General features: G+C 39.6%; 1 protein-coding gene and 1 long non-coding RNA gene across 15 annotated transcripts in view; one reads left to right on the forward strand and one right to left on the reverse strand.

The window, feature by feature from the left end:
* Window positions 1-2802, forward strand: part of LOC127359771 (uncharacterized) — a 38468-nt gene extending 35666 nt beyond the window's left edge. Inside the window, exons 3-4 of one of the 3 annotated variants that reach the window (XR_007882842.1) lie at window positions 2366-2585; window positions 2641-2802. This is a non-coding gene — a long non-coding RNA (uncharacterized LOC127359771). The remainder of the gene's footprint in view (window positions 1-2365; window positions 2586-2640) is intronic. The other 2 variants (XR_007882843.1, XR_007882845.1) reach the window with 2 other exon arrangements.
* The window catches only part of LOC127359770 (uncharacterized), a 57856-nt gene extending 33621 nt beyond the window's left edge, over window positions 1-24235 (reverse strand). Inside the window, exons 1-5 of one of the 12 annotated variants that reach the window (XM_051393883.1) lie at window positions 23890-24235; window positions 23155-23496; window positions 22947-23045; window positions 16975-17186; window positions 6445-6559 (exon numbers count right to left, since the gene is read on the reverse strand). In XM_051393883.1, the coding sequence (XP_051249843.1) occupies window positions 6445-6559; window positions 16975-17186; window positions 22947-23045; window positions 23155-23496; window positions 23890-23926 (805 nt within the window). In that variant the 5' untranslated portion in view covers window positions 23927-24235. Of the gene's footprint in view, window positions 1-126; window positions 177-852; window positions 1194-6444; window positions 6560-9684; window positions 9784-9883; window positions 10226-10658; window positions 10935-16974; window positions 17187-22946; window positions 23046-23154; window positions 23497-23889 lie in introns of those variants that run through there. The other 11 variants (XM_051393894.1, XM_051393886.1, XM_051393887.1 and 8 more) reach the window with 11 other exon arrangements.
* Window positions 24236-24827: the final 592 nt, after the last annotated feature.

Below are 24827 nucleotides of genomic sequence, written 5' to 3' on the forward strand. Positions count from 1 at the left end.
ACCTGTATCTACAGTACTGACCTCTGACCTGTATCTACAGTGACTTTTAGAGTTTGTTGCTGACCTTTGACCTGCAGCTGTATGTCTCTCACTCTCAGTTCTTCCCAAAACACTCTCACGGTGCAGGTGTAGGTGCCGCTGTCAGAGAGGTGGAGTTTTGTCAGATTGAGGCTGAGGTCTCCAGTTTCCAGAGCGTCAGCGATCATGGATGTTCGGCCGCTGTAAAGCTGGTTTTGGTCTTTAAGTTCATCACCTTCCTGCTGACGCTGGTGGATGGTTGGAGGATTGAGATCGTAGCGGCTCCACACCACTGTGGGGTTGTTCATCTCAAAAGTTTGAAACTCACAGGGCAGCAGGACAAACTCCTCCCCCTCATACAGCTCCAAAGCTGAGGCATGCTGGGAAACTGTGAGGTCACACAGACAGAGAGGTTCAATCACAGCAGCCTTATTTCAGGTCTTATTGCTCCTGGATCCTCAATCTGCTCCTGTTTGTGATCGGACTCACAAACAGGAGCAATAACAGAACAAACTGATAGACAGACTGTATTGATTCAACATGGTGTTTAAATGAGTGTGTTAGGATCATTAATACTATTGGTAATATAAACTATAAGAATGTGAGCAACCTCCAGAGATATTATCCTGAAGAACAGAACTGAGGACAGTCTGACTGTACAGTCTTCTACATTCATCATGATTTACACAAACATTGAAAATATGCTGCCTTTAATATGTTCTTCATGTTTTTATTGGAGTTTAAACAGACTAATGAAGTGAAGATGATACAAATACAGATTAAAGACATGATGTTGGACTAATGATCAGATCAGAGGGAGGAAGGTTATCTTACCGTGCACGAGGATCACAAACACCACAAACATCTTCATCTTCCTGTAAAAACTACAACAACCACAAAGTCCTCATTAATCTGCTTCTCACTAAACGAACACTTGAAAAACACATTCAGTTCACAGCCAGTTGTCACTTTCCTCCTCCTGATAATCTGCCGACACTGTGAGGAGAAAACTTTAGTTTCACTTTAAACTGTTTCCAGAGAAGCAGCCGTTGGAATGGAAAGAAACCGGCTGAGCAGCTTTCACACAAACATTATTGGTTGATTGCCAATAACTCCCAAAACGACATATATGAGCGGTGGAGAGTAGAGCAGTGACAGACACACTGGACCTGAAGGACGTTTAACATTTGGGTTGTGAAACGCTCAGTTTTAGTCCAGTTGACAATAATGTGCTTAATACATTAGACCTGCATTTTAGAATAAACAGATCCACTTCTGGTTCATTTAGCTAATTATGCAAAACATATGCAAGTTAGCCTCCAGTATTGTGTAAAAGCTGGGGACCCTCACTGTTCATTTATAACATAAAACTGTGGCTTACAATAAAGCAAACACACTATTTGGTTGAGGCAACAAGAGCACTTGGTTATGTCATTTTTGGGGTAAAATCAGTAAGTTATGGGATGTAAATCAGAAACACTTTATTGATGTGTAACACTGAGGAGGATCTATTGTCAGAAATATAATATCCATAGGTTTGTTTTCATTAGTGTTTAATCAGCTGAAAATAAGAATGGTTGTGTGTTCGTTACCTTAGAATGAGACGTTTTTATCGACCTACGCACTGGACCTTTAAAAGCTGAAATAAGTAAAGGGCTTCCCACCGGACACAGACAGCAGTCACTGGACTGAAAGGAGGCAGAGAAGGATCAGGTTCAGAGTTTGATAAAGCAGCTCTCTGGAATGAAGTCCGACTGCCACAGATCACTTCTGAGGAAACAGGAGGAGGTTCAGTTTCCTCATATTTATTATAGCTGTTGGTTTGTGTCAGCATGAAGCAGCCTCAGACAGACAGACTGACAGAACTACTTTATCAATCATTAAATAACTGAAGCGTTCAGCAAAACAAGCTTTTAATATTCACCTTTATTTCAAAAACATTTTAATGTCAGTAACAGAAACACTTTTCATTTGTACAATAATGATATCAAACTATCTTCTTCATGATGTCACAATGTATTGAGATATGTCAATGTGTACATACATATAATGAAGCAGTCTCTGTATTTGCTCCAAGAGCTGCAAATACAGACAGTTTCTGGGGGCGGGGCCTCACTGATTACACTGACTAATTATAAAACATTTCTATTGTTAATGTCACTAATTTTACATAATTTTAGAAATGTATTAATGATGAATTTAACCTATTAATTATTAATTTAATCTATTATTATTTCCAGTTACAGTGTTTATTTATTAGTCATGTAAATAGTTTTACAGTGTGTTATAAAGAGTGACATACTAAAACCAGTCAGTCAGTGTGTCTGTGTCCAACTCTTCCTCACAGGTTAGTTAATGACAGACAGTCAGTGAGTGTGTCTGTGTCCAACTCTTCCTCACAGGTTAGTTAATGACAGACAGTCAGTGAGTGTGTGTGTGTCCAACTCTTCCTCACAGGTTAGTTAATGACAGACAGTCAGTGAGTGTGTGTGTGTCCAACTCTTCCTCACAGGTTAGTTAATGACAGACAGTCAGTGAGTGTGTGTGTGTCCAACTCTTCCTCACAGGTTAGTTAATGACAGACAGTCAGTGAGTGCGTCTGTGTCCAACTCTTCCTCACAGGTTAGTTAATGACAGACAGTCAGTGAGTGTGTCTGTGTCCAACTCTTCCTCACAGGTTAGTTAATGATGTTACTGAGTCAATGTGAGCAGATTGTGTCTGTAGACTGAAGAGAATCAGAGTCTCACTGATGGTGGAAATAAAGGTTTTACTTCCTTAAAACAGCCGGAGTTTGGTGTGACAGTGTGGAGCAGAGGGGATTTGAACCTTAATAATTCCCATAAACTGAGCTGACCTACCTTCTAATAATGAACCTTGGAAACAGCAGAGAGTAACAGGAAGTGGAGATAAACCCTCCTGTTTTCTTCTTCTGTGGTCTCGTAGTAAAAGGTGGATTAATAAACACAAACCCTGGAATTAGTTTACAGTAACGTCACATTGGACACAAACAGTTAATAAAGAGTGTGAAGCACAGAAACAGTGACAGACAGCAGAAATATGAGATTGAATAAGGTCGCTGTATATGTCAGGACACTCATCAATAACTATTTGTGTATTTTATATAGAACAACAACACAACAGCATTGTTTGCTGGATATAGGATTTATGCTCCTAATAGATACAAACAATACAGTAATGTTATTTTACGAGCTCAGAATTTACATTTACCACCAGTCAAATTAGAGGCAGTGCTTTCACTTAAAAGGGGGCGGGGCTTGACGCAATGGGACCTTCACCTGTTGAATCATAGAGTTACTACTTTAAATGTCCTACAGTGAGTTATTGTACATAAACAATCAGAGAGAAGATTGGATATTTCTATATAGTTATTGTTAATGTCTGCCACCGGGTCGGATTCCCCTTGAAATCAATGAAACCAGGCAGTAGAAACACTACCGCTGTTGTCCACAGGGGGCGCCAGAATCAACTCAGACAGTTCCTGGAGTGTGACGAGTGTGCCGTCCCCATGGAGCAGAGCAACAGGCCGTACAGGCGGCAACTAACAGTTGATGTGATTGAGCAACTGTAATTAGTGAGAATCAATATTAGATTGTGGAAGCTGCAGATATTTCACTGCTGATAACGCTTTATGGATGCTGTCACTACAGACACAGTTTACACTCATTATGTTATTAAAGGAAATCATCAATCTGAGACACATGGCCTCCATCATCACACCTAGATACAATAAGAGAAATCTGCTCCCGCTCTGCCACATGGGGGCGCTGTAATCAAAGTTTTGATGCCTCCTGAATCCATCATTCTCACAGCTTTAGATCCATTTTCATGATGCTGTCAGAGTGGAGAAATGATTTCTGTACATTTGAGCTTTATTTACAGTTGTTCTCCTCAATATTCATCATTCTCTAAACAGAGTGTGAAATGATCGAATCCATAACTCATCTGCTCACAACACTTTATGGATTCAAACACATGAGAACAGTTCAGCTGACTGACACTCAAACAATAACTTCATTCAATCACAGAGAGTGACTGAACTTAGTGTCTGTCTAGTGTTCTGACCACTCAAAGCCATTTACACTACAGCCACATTCACACATTCACTCATTCATACATTCACTCATTCACACATTCACTCATTCACTCATTCACTCATTCATACAGTGATTCAGCATCAGGAGCAGTTTGGGGTTTGATACCGCCTTCTTTACGGACTTTCAAAATAAAAGTGAAAAAACGTTTTTGTGTCTCTGGCAGAAATTAGAGAAATAAAAACACATTTATTTTTATTGTTGATTGACACCAAGAGGAATATAAAGAATAAATGATTTATGATTTATTAAAAATGCCTTTTTAAGTGTGCGACATTCAACCTTGTTTAATTTTGAATTTAATATTGATATAATTTTAATAGAAAATAGAAAATATAGTTAAATGTCCATTTTAATTGAATGAATAATGTGTAGTATTTTATATATTTTTGTCTGTAATTTCTACCTCACCATACAGAATGTAAATGTCTCTGTAATAGCATAAACCAATATAAACTGATATAAACCGATATAAACTGATATAAACAGATATAAACCGATATATAGGTAGTGCAGTAACTACAGACTCATTTATCACATATATATTATATATAATACATATTCTGTATTTCTGCTTGTTTGCAACTGAAGGGTCATTAAGAAAAATAAATCCTCAAATATAATTTTTAGATGTTTAACCAATTAATTTTTTTAATTTAAATTGTAACATTTATGGAAACTTGTTCTTAGAATAAGATTCTTGTTTTATAAATAAATGATAATCAATCAAATCTCTGTTATAAAATGTTAAAATTGCTGTTACAAGTTGAAGTTACATAAATGATGACGTAGGAGCATCATCTCCAGGCTTCACTAGGATCTCTGACTGGTCTGAAGACAAAACACAAAGTGGTTCATTGATTTCTAAGAAGACTTTTTATTGAGAGCAGACTGAATTCAATCAGAACTTTATTTATAAAGCACCTTTGTGCAGAACTGTAATACAAAAAGATTAAAATATATATTGGATTAAGGCAAACTGGTCCCAGTGGACTCAGTTACACATTGTAAGTTACTGTCACAGATTGTAATGTGGGAACTGAGGATACATCACCACTCGCCAACCTGACTCAGGAGGAGGAGACGAGTGAGGCCAGTGTCTCCACAGCAGGCCACATTCATTCATTCACTCATTCACACATTCACTCATTCACACATTCACTCATTCATTCACACACACATTCACACATTCATTCATTCATTCATTCACTCATTCACACCTTCATACAGTGATTCAGCATCAGGAGCAGTTTGGGGTTCAGTATTTTGCTCAAGGACACTTCGACATGCAGCGGGAGGAGCCGGGGATCGAACCAGCAACCTTCTGATCAGTGGACGACCCGCTCTACCTCCTGAGACACAGCCAGATATATATGTATAGAAGCTGAATACACAAACATCAGAGAAACAATATAGAGCTACATGAGACCAATCAATCAGTCAAACAATCAATCAATCAATCAATCAATTAATCAATCAATCAATCAATCAGTAAATCAGTCAATCAATCAATCACAGTATGGACTGCAGGTTCATTCAGACGATGAAGAGAGGAAACACTGAAAGCTGAACGTTGACATTCTCTTCCTTTGAGCCCCTTCAACAAGATCAACAGATTATTGATCAGCCATAAGAGGAGTTCCATCAGTGGGTCTGTTCCTGGTTCTCCCTGCTGAGGAGACAGAGGACAGTCAGACACAGACAGACACAGAGACATCTGACGTCTGACCTGTATCTACAGTACTGACCTCTGACCTGTATCTACAGTACTGACCTTTGACTGTGAGCTGCACTTTTCCCCCTCTCAGTAAGTTTCCCTCCTTGTTGTAGACGTTGCAGCAGTATGTTCCTGTGTCTCTCTCTTTGGGGGATTTCAGGGTCAGACTGAGGTCTCCAGTTTCCAGCAGGTCTTTATTCATCTCAGTTCGGTCTCTGTAATCCTGGTTCTGTTGTCCAGATCGGTCAGAACCATTCTCATACACATGGACCGTCCTGTAACCTTTCACCAACTACACATTAACCCTCTCAGGCAGGTCAGCTGTGGTCTTGAAGGGCAGTTGGACAGGCTCCGCCCCCTCCTCCACCTCCACCTGACAGACTGAGAGAACAACAAACCCCAACATCAGCTGTACAGACAGCAGCAGCAGTTTGCAATAACTTTATTGACTGATTACAAGCTAACGTTACAGAGAGCTAATGCTATGCTACGAGCTACAGAGCTAATGCTACTAGCTTAATAACAATATCGCTATTAGCCTATGCTATGCTACGAACCAGAAACCAGAAATGATACAATATACCTACAGCACTGACCTTTGACCTTGAGCAGCACTTGTTTCTTCATCAGGATCTCTCTCTCCCTGTTGTAGACGGTGCAGGTGTAGGTCTTACTGTCTCTGTCTGTGGGATATTTCAGGGTCAGACTGAGGTCTCCAGTTTCCAGCAGGTTTCTCTTCATCTCTGTTCGGTCTCTGTAATACTGGTTCTGTTCTTCACGCTGATCAGAGCCGTTCTGATACACATGGACCTTCCTGTATCTGTCTGTCCATTCCACTGTGACGTCCTCAGGCAGGTGAACAGTTTTACAGGGCAGCAAGACAGACTCCTCCCCCTGAATACACCTTTACCTGGGGGACTGAGAGGACAACAAACCATATCAGCTGCACTGCAGAAAATCTATTTCTAAGTTAGTCAGATAATCTGATATTTAGATTTAAAATCTAGTGGAACTTGTTTTGAGTGTGAACTGATGATCTAGTGCTCACTATGGAAGGCTGTTTGACTGAATTTAAGTAAATGTCACTTGTTTTAATGAGCAGTTTGATCTTATTTGGAGTTATTTTTATCAGAAATAGATTGGTCTAAAGACGTACTGCCCCCAATCAGCAGATATTTTATAGGTCCTAAAACCCTAGTCTGCTCTATCTGCAGTTCCTTCTCCAACTGTCAAATCTCAGCAGAATTGAGCACAGATATTAAACTATCTGTGCTCAATTCTGTCAGCCAGCCTCCAAAGGGACAGGTCCTTTCCTCAGGATAAAGGTCTCCTATCTGCATCAGTCTCAATGAGTATTTATACATTCTCTAACTGTATGCCTGTGTGTAGTTGTTTACATCCTGTAAAAGTGGGGAAATAACATGAAGCATCTTTCAACTCCAGTGAACGTCCCAGCTCTGTTAAATCATCCTAACAGATTGTTAATTAAGTTATCATCGGCTCAGTTCAAAGATTCCTAGCAGGTCTATGATGGCTCCCAAAAGTGACCCATGTCTGTAAAACCCTGCAGTCGGATACTAGAGAGCCAGAAGTAGTAGAGGATCTACTTTCTGAAAGAGGTTATTAAAGGAATACATGTTAGGTCATTGTTAAAATCACCCTTCTTCATCTTTAGAGTCAACCCATAGCTCCTCACCATTCTTCCATTACGAGCATAAATAACTTAAATTCTCAAGAGCTGTTTTCTTGTACTATGCTTGTGTAGAATTAAAAAAAGTACCCAGAGGTTGGTGTATGGCTGGGAAAAACAGACATTACAGATGTCTTCAAGTCAAACCACTTCACCCTTCTCAATGACATCTTTTCAGTGTAAATGTTCTAAATTGTACTTTTCTGTTAAACTGACATTCGGTTGCAGCAGTAGCCCTTCTTGACAGAAGCATTATGTTGGATTCTCTACCTGCAAACTCTGTTTCCTCTCCCATCTTTTAGATGATTTTCTAGTGGGTGACTTTCCCTCGTCCAGCTCACAGTATCTCTGCAGTCAGAAGCTTTTCCAGGAGTTCGGAACCGCTTTCAGAAGAGAAACTGTAGGACCTTCTACACGTTTGGGATTTCTTGGTATAAGCCTTGATAGTGTGCTCATGCAAGCGTCTCTGCAACAAGACAAGCTGTCTCACATCAACACAGCTATCAAATCTGATCTGCCGCCTCCATTCTCTCTAAAAGATTCTCTGTAACTTCACTATGTGCATTATCCCTCAAGGTCATCCATATGACACTAGCTGGTTTTGGCTAAATCTGTTAAAATCTTAAGATGCTGTGTTTTTAGACAAAGGCTGTTGCTCAGATATTCAGTTCTAGTCTTTGTTCTGTGATGATGGACCAGCATTTTTCTTTTCAATGACTATGTGGAATCTGTGTATTTCCTCCAGTTTTGACTGATGCAGGGCCTCTGTTGGTTTTGGAGAGTTCTCATAATGAGGTTTGCAGACGTCTGGCCTACTGAAACTCAATCCCTTAAAACCAGTTCTAAATCATTGCTCTTTATGAACTCTACGCATTGTCGTTGTTTGCTTGCTGTGGGGCAGCAGATGGTCCCAGAAACAAATGATGGTGTTTTGTGAGCTGCTACAGTGAAAATAATTATTGTTTTTACTTGAATCCTATCATCTTCAAATGTATTAAAAGTATCAAAGCTATGCTAGGAGGGATTCAGTTTCACATTCAATGTAAAGATCCAGCATCCCAGAGTCTTCTGGGAAATCCTTCCCTTCAGCTGCTCCTCAATGGCTTTAAACGGCTCATCCTCAAGGTAACGATAAGACTCCTCACATAATTCACTGGTTCATTCATTGTTTTTCACTTATATTGATGTAAAGTTGGAAGAAGTTCTGTTAATGGTTTTACGTGTTTCTCAGGTGTGAATTCGCACATTTAATCCTCAGCATGATCTTCCCTTCTCTAATTTAACCTTAGAAGATCACATCACATGTACTCAATATTCTTGAAGCACTCACAATCTGATTTGTCCTTTCTCTTCTATGATGAAATCCCTGTATCATCGCTCCAACCCATCGGTTGTCTCCCTTGTTCATGGTCGATGGTTGCAATCCATGATGAGATCCTGGTTCTACTTAAGCTGTGTGATCTCTGCTGAGCTGCTGCCTAACGTGAACACTATTCCTTTACTACCTAAGATTGGTGCAACTACAACTGCAGCTCTTCATCTGCCCACATCAACCAATCTACCAAGGTCAGGCTCCACAAGAAGGAATCATGACCACACAAAAGCTCATGAGCTCCTGCTCCCCTTAATGCATTTAAATATTTGTATCTGCTGCCTAATTATATATTTACATATCAGGTGGTTGTTGGGTTTAGAGTTTTTATATCTTTGCTATATGGGAAATGTTCCTGCATGAGGTTTCACTAAGTATTATATTCCCTGATGGTTTGAGGTACTCATGGGGAATGGCCACATGGCGACTGGTGCCAAAGTCCACACATAGAAGATCCTCCCACTAGCAGCGTCAGGCTCCAGTCTGTGCGGTTTTCAGGGTTTAGCCTGGATGCCAAAATCTAAATATGCTACACTGGAGGAATAAACATTATAAACGTGAGTTGTCTGACTGAATTATTATTATATGAATCATATAGAAAGCACTGACCTTTGACCCAGAGCAACCCTAACAACAAACCACAACACCAGCTGTACAGACAGCAGCAGTTCACTGCCCCATCCTTCTCGTATAATCCCAGACCTCTGCCTCAACAGTTACACAACTACAAGAGTAAAGACGATTGGCATTATGGGTAATGTAGTAGTGACATACCTGACATGAAATACTGCCGAAAATGCACCAAAAGACCCCCAACAATAAGACCAAGAACCAGGAGAACCAGGAGAGCTTTGGCCCAGGATGGAAATCGTTCTGTGGGAAACAGAAACATAAAGATCATGACCTCTGATCTGTATCTACAGTACTGACTTCTGACCTGTATCTACAGTGAGTTTTAGGGTTTGTTGCTGACCTTTGACCTGCAGCTGTATGTCTGTCACTCTCCGTTGTCCTCCTAATGATCTGGCGGTGCAGGTGTAGGTGCCGCTGTCAGAGAGGCGGAGTTTTGTCAGATTGAGGCTGAGGTCTCCAGTTTCCAGAGCGTCAGCCATCATGGATGTTCGGCCGCTGTAAAGCTGGTTTTGGTCTTTAAGTTCATCACCTTCCTGCTGACGCTGGTGGACGGTTGGAGGATTGAGATCGTAGCGGCTCCACACCACTGTGGGGTCGTCCAGTTCAAAAGTTTGAAACTCACAGGGCAGCAGGACAAACTCCTCCCCCTCATACAGCTCCACAGCTGAGGCATGCTGGGAAACTGTGAGGTCAGAGAGATTCAATCAGCCTTATTTCAGGTCTTATTGCTCCTGGATCCTCAATCTGCTCCTGTTTGTGATCGGACTCACAAACAGGAGCAATAACACAACAAACTGATAGACTGACTTTATTGATTCAACATGGTGTTTAAATGAGTGTGTTAGGATCATTAATACTATTGGTAATATAAGCTATAAGAATGTGAACAACCTCCAGAGATATAATCCTGAAGAACCGAACTGAGGACAGTCTGACTGTACAGTCTTCTACATTCATCATGATTTACACAAACATTGAAAATATGCTGCCTTTAATATGTTCTTCATGTTTTTATTGGAGTTTAAACAGACTAATGAAGTGAAGATGAAAGAAATACAGATTAAAGACATGATGTTGGACTAATGATCAGATCAGAGGGAGGAAGGTTATCTTACCGTGCACGAGGATCACAAACACCACAAACATCTTCATCTTCCTGTAAAAACTACAACAACCACAAAGTCCTCATTAATCTGCTTCTCACTCAACGAACACTTGAAAAACACATTCAGTTCACAGCCAGTTGTCACTTTCCTCCTCCTGATAATCTGCCGACACTGTGAGGAGAAAACTTTAGTTTCACTTTAAACTGTTTCCAGAGAAGCAGCCGTTGGAATGGAAAGAAACCGGCTGAGCAGCTTTCACACAAACATTATTGATTGATTGCCAATAACTCCCAAAACGACATATATGAGCGGTGGAGAGTAGAGCAGTGACAGACACACTGGACCTGACGGACGTTAAACATTTGGGTTGTGAAACGCTCAGTTTTAGTCCAGTTGACAATAATGTGAACAGAGAAATGTTTGATGTTATAAATGTACAGTCAGGGTCTCCAACATTTAGAAACTGCTAACTTACATATGTTGTGCAATTAGCATTCATTAGCATAATCACCTATATGGACAATATTCAAGCAGCTGCTTGGCCCTTTAAACTGGAAGTGGTTATATTTCAACTCTGAGTTTCATTATTTTTGAGTCCATTTTGAGGTTATGTGCTTAATACATTAGACCTGCATTTTAGAATAAACAGATCCACTTCTGGTTCATTTAGCTAATTATGCAAAACATATGCAAGTTAGCCTCCAGTATTGTGTAAAAGCTGGGGACCCTCACTGTTCATTTATAACATAAAACTGTGGCTTACAATAAAGCAAACACACTATTTGGTTGAGGCAACAAGAGCACTTGGTTATGTAATTTTTGGGGTAAAATCAGTAAGTTATGGGATGTAAATCAGAATCAGAAACACTTTATTGATGTGTAACACTGAGGAGGATCTATTGTCAGAAATATAATATCCATAGGTTTGTTTTCATTAGTTTAATCAGCTGAAAATAAGAATGGTTGTGTGTTCGTTACCTTAGAATGAGACGTTTTTATCGACCTACGCACTGGACCTTTAAAAGCTGAAATAAGTAAAGGGCTTCCCACCGGACACAGACAGCAGTCACTGGACTGAAAGGAGGCAGAGAAGGATCAGGTTCAGAGTTTGATAAAGCAGCTCTCTGGAATGAAGTCCGACTGCCACAGATCACTTCTGAGGAAACAGGAGGAGGTTCAGTTTCCTCATATTTGTCATAGCTGTTGGTTTGTGTCAGCATGAAGCAGCCTCAGACAGACAGACTGACAGAACTACTTTATCAATCATTAAATAACTGAAGCGTTCAGCAAAACAAGCTTTTAATATTCACCTTCATTCATTTCAAAAACATTTTAATGTCAGTAACAGAAACACTTTTCATTTGTACAATAATGATATCAAACTATCTTCTTCATGATGTCACAATGTATTGAGATATGTCAGTGTGTACATACATATAATGAAGCAGTCTCAGTATTTGCTCCAAGAGCTGCAAATACAGACAGTTCATCAGTTCCAACTCAGGCAGGACTCAACTCGCTCTTTCTCCACCTGACTTTAGCTTCTGCTGTGGCAGATCTGCAGTGTGAGGAGAGATGTGTGTGTGTGTGTGCCTCAGTAGCTGTATCTATCATTGTTTAACCTACTGTAGATGAACCCAGGACAATAGTGATATGGACACTTCAATGACTTCATTTACTGTTTATCAGACCACAGATGAGACAAGAATTAGGTTGAAAACAGACTGTTTCTGGGGGCGGGGCCTCACTGATTACACTGACTAATTATAAAACATTTCTATTGTTAATGTCACTAATTTTACATAACTTTAGAAATGTATTAATGATGAATGAATTTAACCTATTAATTATTAATTTAATCTATTAAATAAAAAAAGGAAATGTTCATTAAATAAGCAGTAATGTTCTGATTATTTCCAGTCACAGTGTTTATTTTACATTAGTCATGTAAATAGTTTTACAGTGTGTTATAAAGAGTGACACATTAAAACCACTGTTGCATATTTAGCTCACTCTAAAATGTGCTGCTAGTATTTTCATATTGTCACTAACTGAGGATCATTATGAAATGAACATTAGCAACAGAAGAATCCATACTGACCCACAGACTACAGGCTCAGACCACTACTTCATTATGCTTATTGACTGAAGTATTCCTTATTCCTGACTACATCCACATGAAAACTGAACTACATCATGGCTTCTAAAAGAACAGTAGTGAATGAGGAGCATCATGGGGGATTTAGGAGTGGGTATAACCTGCACTACAGCACTGACAGGCCTCTTCCACCAACAGGGAACTGTTCGGAGCGTTGGACCAAAAATAAATCGGTTGGGAACCTGAACAGTTGGTTGAAAACAAGGTTGAAGCGTTGAATGCAGCTCTGATAGGACTGCAGGAGAGTGAGGCTGATATCAGTTAATGTGCAATAAGTTGATTAATTTTAAGTGTCTGAGTGGTGGTGGAGATTTCCATGCTTCATTTCCATCAGACAGAATTCAAATGAGCTGAGTTTATTCAAATCATAAACAGTGGAGCAACACTTGTTTACAGCCAGAGGTGTTTCTACTCATTTACTTTGCTGAATAAGTTTGAGAAGAAATCAGATTACTGCTGGTCTGTGGTGAAGCCTCCTCATTAATACATCCACTGTCACTGTACAAATAATTAGTCATTAAAGTGTTTATGATTCATATCTGATAGGAGCTGATTTCAGCCTTCGTCCACGAGGAGTCAAACATTAATAATAATAATAACGATTACAATTCCTTGTTAACCTTTAGGATCACATTTAAAGAAGTTAAAAAAACAGTAATATTCCTGCAGCTGGAGCGCAAAAAATACTGTAAATAATATAATAATATGAATAACTGACTCGTAAAAATACAGTAATTTACTATAATATAAATACAGTTTTTAACTGTATTTATGTAAAATCTTTATTTGGCTTTTAAATGTTAAATTGAAGATTGTGTCTGTGTCCAACTCTTCCTCACTATTTATTTTTATTTACTTCTATTAGACATTAATATCAATTAATATTCTTCTTCTAGGTCCATAAATATAGAGAGAACACGCAAGAGCAAATACATTGACTGGATGAGACATGGCACAACATTTTTTTCAGGTGTGTGTTCTCTCTATGTTTCTGACCTAGAGCCACCAGAAGACTCTTCCTGCCAACCTCACCCTGCCTCTAACCACTGAGCCTGGATGTTCAGGTGAGTGCAAGCTGCTCATCTTGACTGCACCACTGATTCCACACTTAGTGTGTCTCAGGTGTGTGCCTGATGAATGTGAAGAATTTTAGCAATAACTTAACTGTCCTGTTTTATTCATCTTTAATCTCTTTAAAAAAATATCAGGTTATGCTTTATCACACAATGTTTTATTGTTAGTTTATTTTTTGTTTTGATTCTTTAGTGTGAACTTTTTGTTCTCAGATGTTGCTCCACTGTTTAAAAATATGTTTAAAAGTTTATTTTTTGTATATTTATTATTGAACAGGTTTATTCTTTTGCACATATTGTTATATTGTTTGTATTATCATTGTTTAAATAAATGTGCAATTCTTTGGAGTTCTTTTCTCGTGGGGATGGGGCGCTATCAGTAAAGCTCGCCTGGGCACCAAATGGTCTAGGACCGCCCCTGATATTAATCTCTAATAGAAGTAAATAAAAAGAAATAAAGAAATAATTTTAATTGAATGAATAATGTGTAGTATTTTATATATTTTTGTCTGTAATTTCTACCCCACCATACAGAATGTAAATGTCTTTGTATTAGCATAAACCAATATAAACAGATATAAACTGATATAAACAGATATAAACCAATATAAACAGATATAAACCGATATAAACAGATATAAACAGATATATAGGTAGTGCAGTAACTACAGACTCATTTATCACATATATATTACATATAATACATATTCTGTATTTCTGATTGTTTGCAACTGAAGAGTCATTAAGAATAAAGCAATCCTCAAATATGATTTTTAGATGTTTAACCAATTAAATGTGTTTAAATTGTAACATTTATGGAAACTTGTTCTTAGAATAAGATTCTTGTTTTATAAATAAATGATAATCAATCAAATCTCGGTTATAAAATGTTAAAATTGCTGTTACAAGTTGAAGTTACATAAATGATGACGTAGCTACAGGGTGTGCATTGTAACAGTTTATGGTTGTATAATCTTTAAGTTAGAGCGACACTGAATTCTGTCACAAGATAAAACATTTATAAGTTTAGAGGGCAGAATAGATCCCAAATAAAACAATCCTGAGTCTTAATATTAGCACAATAACTGGGGATCAAATCAAAAACTTAAACTTAAGTTAGGTGTATTCTTTAGAAATAAGCAGTAGGTTGCACATTGTACACGCTGCTGGCAGATATTTCCTGTGATTTTACAGTATTTTGGCTCAGTGCAGGACACAAATATAAATAATTAAGGCATAAATTAAGAGATGATCCAGTCCAACAGAACCCGACACTGAAGAGGAGCATCATCTCCAGGCTTCACTAGGATCTCTGACTGGTCTGAAGACAAAACACAAAGTGGTTCATTGATTTCTAAGAAGACTTTTTATTGAGAGCAGACTGAATTCAATCAGAACTTTATTTATAAAGCACCTTTGTGCAGAACTGTAATACAAAAAGATTAAAATATATATTGGATTAAGGCAAACTGGTCCCAGTGGACTCAGTTACACATTGTAAGTTATTGTCACAGATTGTAATGTGGGAACTGAGGATACATCACCACTCGCCAACCTGACTCAGGAGGAGGAGACGAGTGAGGCCAGCGTCTCCACAGCAGGCCACATTCACACATTCACACATTCACTCATTCACACATTCACACATTCATTCACACATTCACTCATTCACACATTCTCTCATTCACACATTCATACAGTGATTCAGCATCAGGAACAGTTTGGGGTTCAGTATTTTGCTCAAGGACACTTCGACATGCAGCTGGAGGAGCCGGGGATCGAACCAGCAACCTTCTGATCAGTGGACGACCCGCTCTACCTCCTGAGACACAGCCAGATATATATGTATAGAAGCTGAATACACAAACATCAGAGAAACATTATAGAGCTACATGAGACCAATCAATCAATCAATCAATCAATCTATCAATCAGTCAGTCACAGTATGGACTGCAGGTTCATTCAGACGATGAAGAAAGGAAACACTGAAAGCTGAACGTTGACATTCTCTTCCTTTGAGCCCCTTCAACAAGATCAATAATCAAAGATTGATCAACAGACCAATCAAACAGATTGATCAGCCATCAGAGGAGTTGGATCAATGGAGCTGCTTCTGTTCCTGGTTCTCCCTGCAGAGGAGACAGAGGACAGTCAGACACAGACAGACACAGAGACATCTGACCTCTGACCTGTATCTACAGTACTGATCTCTGACCTGTATCTACAGTGCTGACCTCTGACCTGTATCTACAGTACTGACCTCTGACTGTGAGCTTCACTATTTTCTCTCTCCAGATGTTCTTGTTGTAGACGTAGCAGTAGTATGTTCCTGTGTCTCTCTCTTTGGGGGATTTCAGGGTCAGACTGAGGTCTCCAGTTTTCAGCAGGTCTTCATTCATCTCTGTTCGGTCTTTGTAATCTTGGTTCTGTATTTCAGGCTGATCAGAACTGTTCTGATACACATGGACATTTATTATGGGTTCAGGTTCAATGCGTCTCCACCTCACTCCAGCATCCTCAGGCATGTCAGCTGTGGTCTTGAAGGGCAGTTGGACAGACTCCGCCCCCTCCTCCACCTCCACCTGACAGACTGAGAGAACAACAAACCCCAACATCAGCTGTACAGACAGCAGCAGCAGTTTGTAATAACTTTATTGACTGATTACAAACTAACGTTACAGAGAGCTAACTTTATGCTACGAGCCAGAGAGCTAATGCTATGCTACGAGCTAACTTTATGCTACGAGCCAGAGAGCTAATGCTATGCTACGAGCCAGAGAGCTAACGCTATGCTACGAGCCAGAGAGCTAATGCTATGCTACGAGCCAGAGAGCTAACGCTATGCTACGAGCCAGAGAGCTAACTTTATGCTACAAGCCAGAGAGCTAACGCTATGCTACGAGCCAGAGAGCTAATGCTATGCTAACAATGATACAATATTCAAAGCACTGACCTTTGACCTGTATCTACAGCACTGACCTTTGACCTTGACCAGCACTTGTTTCTTCATCAGGATCTTTCCCTCCCTGTTGTAGACGGTGCAGGTGTAAATGTCAATGTCTCTGTCTGTGGGGTATTTCAGGGTCAGACTGAGGTCTCCAGGTTCCAGCAGGTTTCTCTTCATCTCTGTTCGGTCTCTGTAATACTGGTTCTGTTCTTCAGGCTGATCAGAACCGTTCTGATACACATGGACCTTCATGTTGTCACTGTCCCTCCACTCCACTGTGACGTCCTCAGGCAGGTGAACTGTGGTTTTGCAGGGCAGCAGGACAGACTCCACCCCTGAATACACCTCCACCTGGTAGACTGAGAGGACAACAAACCACAACATCAGCTGCACTGCAGAAAATCTATTTCTAAGTCAGTTAGATAATCTGATATTTAGATTTAAAATCTAGTGGGATTTGTTTTGAGTGTGAACTGATGATCTAGTGCTCACTATGGAAGGCTGTTTGACTGAATTTAAGTAAATGTCACTTGTCTTAATGAGCAGTTTGATCTTATTTGGAGTTATTTTTAGCTACAGGGACACATTAGACCTCCCCTTCCTCTCTAAGATTCTGGAGAAAGTAGTCGCCAAAGAGTTGTGTGACTTTCTACATAACAATAGTTTATTTGAGGATTTTCAGTCAGGATTTAGAGTTCATCATAGCACAGAGACAGCTCTGGTTAAAGTTAATAATGACCTTCTGACTGCTTCTGACAATGGACTTGTCTCTGTACTTGTATTATTAGATCTTAGTGCTGCATTTGACACCATTGACCATAATATTCTTTTGGGGAGACTTGAGCATCAAATTTGCATTAAAGGAACCGCACTAAGCTGGTTTAAGTCATATTTATCAGATCGCTCGCAGTTTGTACATGTTAACGATGAATCTTCAATAAATACTACAGTTAGTCATGGAGTTCCACAAGGTTCTGTACTTGGACCAATACTATTTGCTTTATATATGCTCCCTTTAGGCAACATTATTAGGAATCTCTCCATTAACTTTCACTGTTATGCAGATGATACGCAGTTATATCTATCAATCAAACCCAATGAAATTAATCAATTATCTAAATTACAAACATGTCTTACGGACATAAAATCCTGGATGAGCTCCAATTTTCTGATGTTAAACTAAAAAAAACTGAAATTCTTGTTCTTGGCCCCAAAAACCTTAGAGACTCATTGTCTAAAGATATAGTCACTCTAGATGGCATTAACTTGGCCTCTAGCACCACTGTCAGGAATCTTGGAGTTATCTTTGATCAGGATTTGTCATTTAACTCCCACATAAAGCAGACCTCTAGGACTGCCTTCTTTCATTACGTAATATTATAAAAATTAGACACATACTATCACAGACAGATGCAGAAAAACTAATCCATGCATTTGTTACTTCAAGGCTGGATTACTGCAACTCTTTATTATCAGGTTGCCCCAATAAGTCCATTAAAAACGCTCCAATTAATTCAGAACGCTGCAGCACGAGTACTGACAGGAACTAGAAAAAGAGATCACATCTCTCCTGTACTAGCTTCTCTGCATTGGCTCCCTGTAAAATGTAGAATTGAATTTAAAATCCTCCTCTTCACCTATAAAGCTCTTCATGGTCAGGCCCCTTCATATCTTAAAGAGCTCATAGTACCCTATTACCCCACTAGAACACTACGTTCTCTGAATGCTGGGCTACTTGTGGTTCCTATAGTCTCTAAAAGTAGAACAGGAGCCAGAGCCTTCAGTTACCAAGCTCCTCTCCTGTGGAACCAGCTTCCAGTTGTGGTTCGGGAGGCAGACACCCTCACCACATTCAAGAGTAGGCTTAAGACATTCCTCTTTGATAAAGCTTATAGTTAGGGCTGGATCAGGTGAGTCCTGAACCATCCCTTAGTTATGCTGCTATAGGCCTAGACTATCGGGGGATTTCCAATGGTGCACTGAGCTCCTCTCTTCCTCTCTCTTTCTGCACTCATTCATGTTCCATTAATGCATGTTACTAACTTCACTTCTTCCCCGGAGTTCTTGTGCTTTCTCGTCTCGCAGGTTCTCATGGATCCTGGTGGAGCCTCCTGCCATGGTCCTGCTTGACTGCCATTGCCAATACTGTTGTTGCTGTGCACCTGTCTGTCTGTCTGTCTCTCGCTCTCTCTGCCTCTCCCTCTCGCTCTCTCTCTCTCTGCCTCTCTCTCTTCTCTCTCTCTCTCTCTCTCTCTCTCTCTCTCTCTCTCTCTCTCTCTCACCCCAACTGGTCGAGACAGACGACCACCCACCTAGAGCCGGAGGATCTGTCCTAGGTTTCTGCCTTTTAACAGGCAGTTTTTCCTTGCCCTTGTCGCCAAGTGCTTCCTCATGGTGGTACTGTTGGGTCTCTGTAATTAATGTTAAAGAGTTCGGTCTAGACCTGCTCTATTTGAAAAGTGTCCTGAGATAACTTCTGTTATGAATTGGCGCTATACAAATAAAATTGAATTGAATTGAATTGAATTGAATTAGCTACAGGAGCTCCAGTATGCTTTGACACTTTAAGATCTGAACTTTCAACACAAAAACATCTTATTTCAACTTTTAGTCTTTTGGCTTCTGTGATATTATATTTTACACTTTATCTTCAAACTGAATATTTCCTGAACCGTTCAGTGTTTGGAAGTCAATAACAGTATTTGAGATCAATTATTTGATGTGTATGAAGCCAGTGTCTAAAACCTGGACTCATGTGTTCCACTTAGTGTCAGTGAGGACTCTGGCAGCAGCGCTCTGAATCCTTTCAGTCTGGGTTTTTCAGGTGGTATTAGGAGGATCTTGTTGTTTTGGTTTTTAGGTCCAGAACTACATCAAGATTTCTGACATGGTAGAATCGTTTGGCTCCGCTAACGTTACGCTGTGAGCCAGAGAGGCAAAGGCAGATAGTCAAAAGAACATTTTAGTGACATTTTCTTGCATTGGACTCAAATCTTTATTTATTATTAGTATCATTCTCTAACTGTTTGCATGTGTGTAGTTGTTTACATCCTGTAAAAGTGGGGAAATAACATGAAGCATCCTTCATCTCCAGTGAACGTCCCAGCTCTGTTAAATCATCCTAACAGATTGCTTAGAGGTTCCTTTAAAAAAATCACACATCAGTTCCTAAGGCAGAAAACTGCCACCTTCGCAAAAACTGCTGTAAAAATCTTATAAATCAATATTTTTTTCTACTTTAAATGAGTCAAGCTTTTAGAACTACTCCAGCTTGAAATATACATATCAAACATTTATTATATTTGGGGGATTTTAACCCTTTAAAGGCCAATATGTTTACACAACTCTGCTGTTGTGGAAAGTCTCAGAGTTTGTTTGAGACCAGTTATTCTTCCAATTTTTTAAGTCCATTTTGCTGCTGCTTCATCAATTTCATCTTCAGATGAGTCTTCAGATGAGTCAGGGCTAAACACCGGATCGTCTGTCTCTACCTCTGAGGCCTCCTCCGTGGAGTAATCAGAGTACTCGGAGGAGGAGGAGGATGAGGAGCCATCTTCGCTCTTGTAGCCCATGATTATTTCAAGCACCTCCTGTGTGCTGTAATGCCTTCTGGTTCTCGCCACTCATAGTTTTTATTATTGAATTAATTTATAAACTCAAAAAAAACAACTTTTCTGTGATGGCTCTATCAGTTCAATACATTTGTGTTGGGAGTAGGTGTTGTTAAATAAATATTGGATGCTTTGAAAGCGGTTGCTTATTTATTTTTTTGTGAAAATGGAGGACACTTCCTTCCCTCTCAATGTAGTGGGTCAGTTTTGCCAGATTAAACTGATGACGATGTGTTTGTTTTCATAACATTTGTGAGTGAGTGGTCTTGACAAGAGAACATAGCGGTGCATTTGTAGTTCTATGAGCATTTGCACATCTGTACATCAAAATGCACTTGATGACAGTTAGTTATTGAAGTATTGAGTATATTTACTGTATATTACTGTAATTTATTCTGTATTTTGCCAGATTATGGCGATCCTGGGGTCGTGATGATGGGGCCCTTGAATATTGTTGCCCAGGATACAGTGAAGTGTTAATCTGGCCCTGAGTAAGAGTGAGGCCATCCCACTTAACCATCTCACTTAACAAACACATTTGGGCACAACCCCTTTTAAGTGGACCCTTCAAGGTATGAAATATCGAGGAATTAAAATACAATCTCCAATTAGCAAAATTGTTGATATAAATGCGCCAGAACTTCTTAAAACTGTCAGGGAAGATATTAAAAGGTGGACGGTTTTACCTCTATCCCTCTGGGGAAGATCAGAAGTCATAAAAATGAACATATTACCAAGGTTGGCTTTTCTCATGTCTTCTATACTGCTTAAATCCCCCCAGCTGGTTTAAGGAAATAAATAAGTTATTCTCTGGTTTTCTTTGGAGGGACAAAAAACCTAGGATTAGTAATACAAAATGAATCAACCCAAGAATTAAAAGAGGATTAGGGCTTCCAGATATATACCAATATTATATAGCATTTAACTCTAGATATCCCCTGCAGTGGGCCTATGCCAGCGTTAGAGAGATTGGCAGTTGGGAGTGGCTTGAGGAAAACATTTTCAAAGCTTATAACAGAGGCATAACTTTAACAGCTTTATGGTATAATCCCAAAGCCATTTCCAGAATTAATAATCCAGCCTTACAGTTCTCATGTGATGTAGTCAGAATTCTCCAGAAGCTTTAGTGGAACATCTTTACCATCATGTCCACCGTGGAATAATCCTTTGTTTACCGCAGGAGGTAAACCTCTTAACAAGAAAATATGGCAACAGCATAATATAAGTTAGTTGGGCCAAGTAATTAGTGATGGCAAAATGATCCCGTTTAATGACTTAAAATTACAATTTGGACTGATAGATACAGAATTTCTGTCATATCTACACATAAAATCTGTCATGAAACCTTTACTCTCCAAAGAGATAGGGAATAAAAAAGATTTAGAAAATAAATGAAGAGGAATTGTTGTCAGGAAAGGTACAGTCTCAGCAATGTATAAATTATTATGTTCTGCTGCTCCTGACAGAAACTCCCAAACTAAATTACAATGGGAACGTGATATGCGTGTACCCATTTCCCCCCCACAATGGGATAGAGCACTTACAAGTTGTACAAAAGTGTCAAAGTGTGTCAGATACAAATGATACAGATAAAAATATTACACAGAGCTTACATTACACCTTGCAATCTGAATACATTTGATAACACATTATCCAAATCCTGCTGGCATGGCTGTGAGGTGGAGGGTACACTAATGCACTTACTGTGGTACTGCCCTCCTGTTAAGAGGTTTTGGTTGAATGTTATTGAAAGCTTGTCACGTGTCCTTAACATAGATATAAAACCCTGCCTGATAACCTGTGTATTAGGTGCGAATATGAACACTGCAAAACCCCAAACTGTACAAAGTATGATTGTCCTGGCTTTTTTATCAGCTAAACAGATCATTTTAATGAACTGGAAACAACTTAGGCCAAACTGTTTTAGTATGGAGAACTGGAGCAAGGACTTCATGGAGGTTTTATCGATGGAACAGGCCGCCTCCACTCTGGTAGAGGATAATAGGCCGGATGAACTGTGGAGCTTTTTTAAATCTTGTCTGCAGGAAACATGAGGATCCCCATGCTGTGAAGAACTGATATACTACTGTACCGACCCCACCCCCCTTTACCCTTTTTGTTGGCTTGTTTGTGTTGTTCTGTTGTTGTTGGTTTTTCTGTTGCTGTGTATGTGTTGTTGTTGTTGTTGTTATCAAAACATTAATTTAAAAAAACATATCTGCAGGGAGTGATGAGGTTGGAGCCTGGACGCCAAACTCTAACTCTGCTACACTGCTGGAATAAACATTTCAAACGTGAGTTGTCTGACTGAATTATTATTATATGAATCATATAGACACTGACCTTTGACCCAGAGCAACCCTAACAACAAACCACAACATCATCTGTACAGACAGCAGCAGTTCACTGCCCCATCCTACTCTTATAATCCCAGACCTCTGCCTCAACCTTCACACAACTACAAGAGTAAAGACGATTGGCATTATGGGTAATGTAGTAGTGACATACCTGACATGAAATACTGCCGAAAATGCACCAAAAGACCCCCAACAATAAGACCGAGAACCAGGAGAACCAGGAGAGCTTTGGCCCAGGATGGAAATCGTTCTGTGGGAAAGAGAAACATAAAGAAAATAACTTCCTGACCTCTGACCTGTATCTACAGTACTGACCTCTGACCTGTATCTACAGTGAGATTTAGAGTTTTTTTGCTGACCTTTGACCTGCAGCTGTATGTCTCTCACTCTCAGTTCTTCCCAAAGCGATCTGACGGTGCAGGTGTAGGTGCCGCTGTCAGAGAGGCGGAGTTTTGTCAGATTGAGACTGAGGTCTCCAGTTTCCAGAGCGTCAGCCATCATGGATGTTCGGCCGCTGTAAAGCTGGTTTTGGTCTTTAAGTTCATCACCTTCCTGCTGACGCTGGTGGACGGTTGGAGGATTGAGATCGTAGCGGCTCCACACCACTGTGGGGTCGTCCAGTTCAAAAGTTTGAAACTCACAGAGCAGCAGGACAAACTCCTCCCCCTCATACAGCTCCACAGCCGAGGCATTCTGGGAAACTGTGAGGTCACACTGCACAATCTGCTCCTGTTTGTGATCAGACTCACAAACAGGAGCAATAACAGAACAAACTGATAGACAGACTGTATTGATCCAACATGGTGTTTAAATGAGTGTGTTAGGATCATTAATACTATTGGTAATATAAACTATAAGAATGTGAACAACCTCCAGAGATATAATCCTGAAGAACAGAACTGAGGACAGTCTGACTGTACAGTCTTCTACATTCATCATGATTTACACAAACATTGAAAATATGCTGCCTTTAATATGTTCTTCATGTTTTTATTGGAGTTTAAACAGACTAATGAAGTGAAGATGATAGAAATACAGATTAAAGACATGATGTTGGACTAATGATCAGATCAGAGGGAGGAAGGTTATCTTACCGTGCACGAGGATCACAAACACCACAAACATCTTCATCTTCCTGTAAAAACTACAACAACCACAAAGTCCTCATTAACCTGCTTCTCACTAAACGAATACTTGAAAAACACATTCAGTTCACAGCCAGTTGTCACTTTCCTCCTCCTGATAATCTGCCGACACTGTGAGGAGAAAACTTTAGTTTCACTTTAAACTGTTTCCAGAGAAGCAGCCGTTGGAATGGAAAGAAACCGGCTGAGCAGCTTTCACACAAACATTATTGGTTGATTGCCAATAACTCCCAAAACGACATATATGAGCGGTGGAGAGTAGAGCAGTGACAGACACACTGGACCTGAAGGACGTTAAACATTTGGGTTTGGGTTGTGAAACGCTCAGTTTTAGTCCAGTTGACAATAATGTGAACAGAGAAATGTTTGATGTTATTAATGTACAGTCAGGGTCTCCAACATTTAGAAACTGCTAACTTACATATGTTGTGCAATAAGCATTCATTAGCATAATCACCTATATGGACAATATTCCAGCAGCTGCTTGGCCCTTTAAACTGGAAGTGGTTATAGAGTTTCATTATTTTTGAGTCCATTTTGAGGTTATGTGCTTAATACATTAGACCTGCATTTTAGAATAAACAGATCCACTTCTGGTTCATTTAGCTAATCATGCAAAACATATGCAAGTTAGCCTCCAGTATTGTGTAAAAGCTGGGGACCCTCACTGTTCATTTATAACATAAAACTGTGGCTTACAATAAAGCAAACACACTATTTGGTTGAAGCAACAAGAGCACTTGGTTATGTAATTTTTGGGGTAAAATCAGTAAGTTATGGGATGTAAATCAGAAACACTTTATTGATGTGTAACACTGAGGAGGATCTATTGTCAGAAATATAATATCCATAGGTTTGTTTTCATTAGTGTTTAATCAGCTGAAAAT

This window comes from Dicentrarchus labrax, unplaced genomic scaffold (assembly GCF_905237075.1).
Source record: "Dicentrarchus labrax unplaced genomic scaffold, dlabrax2021, whole genome shotgun sequence".
In the NCBI taxonomy this organism is placed as follows: domain Eukaryota; kingdom Metazoa; phylum Chordata; class Actinopteri; family Moronidae; genus Dicentrarchus; species Dicentrarchus labrax.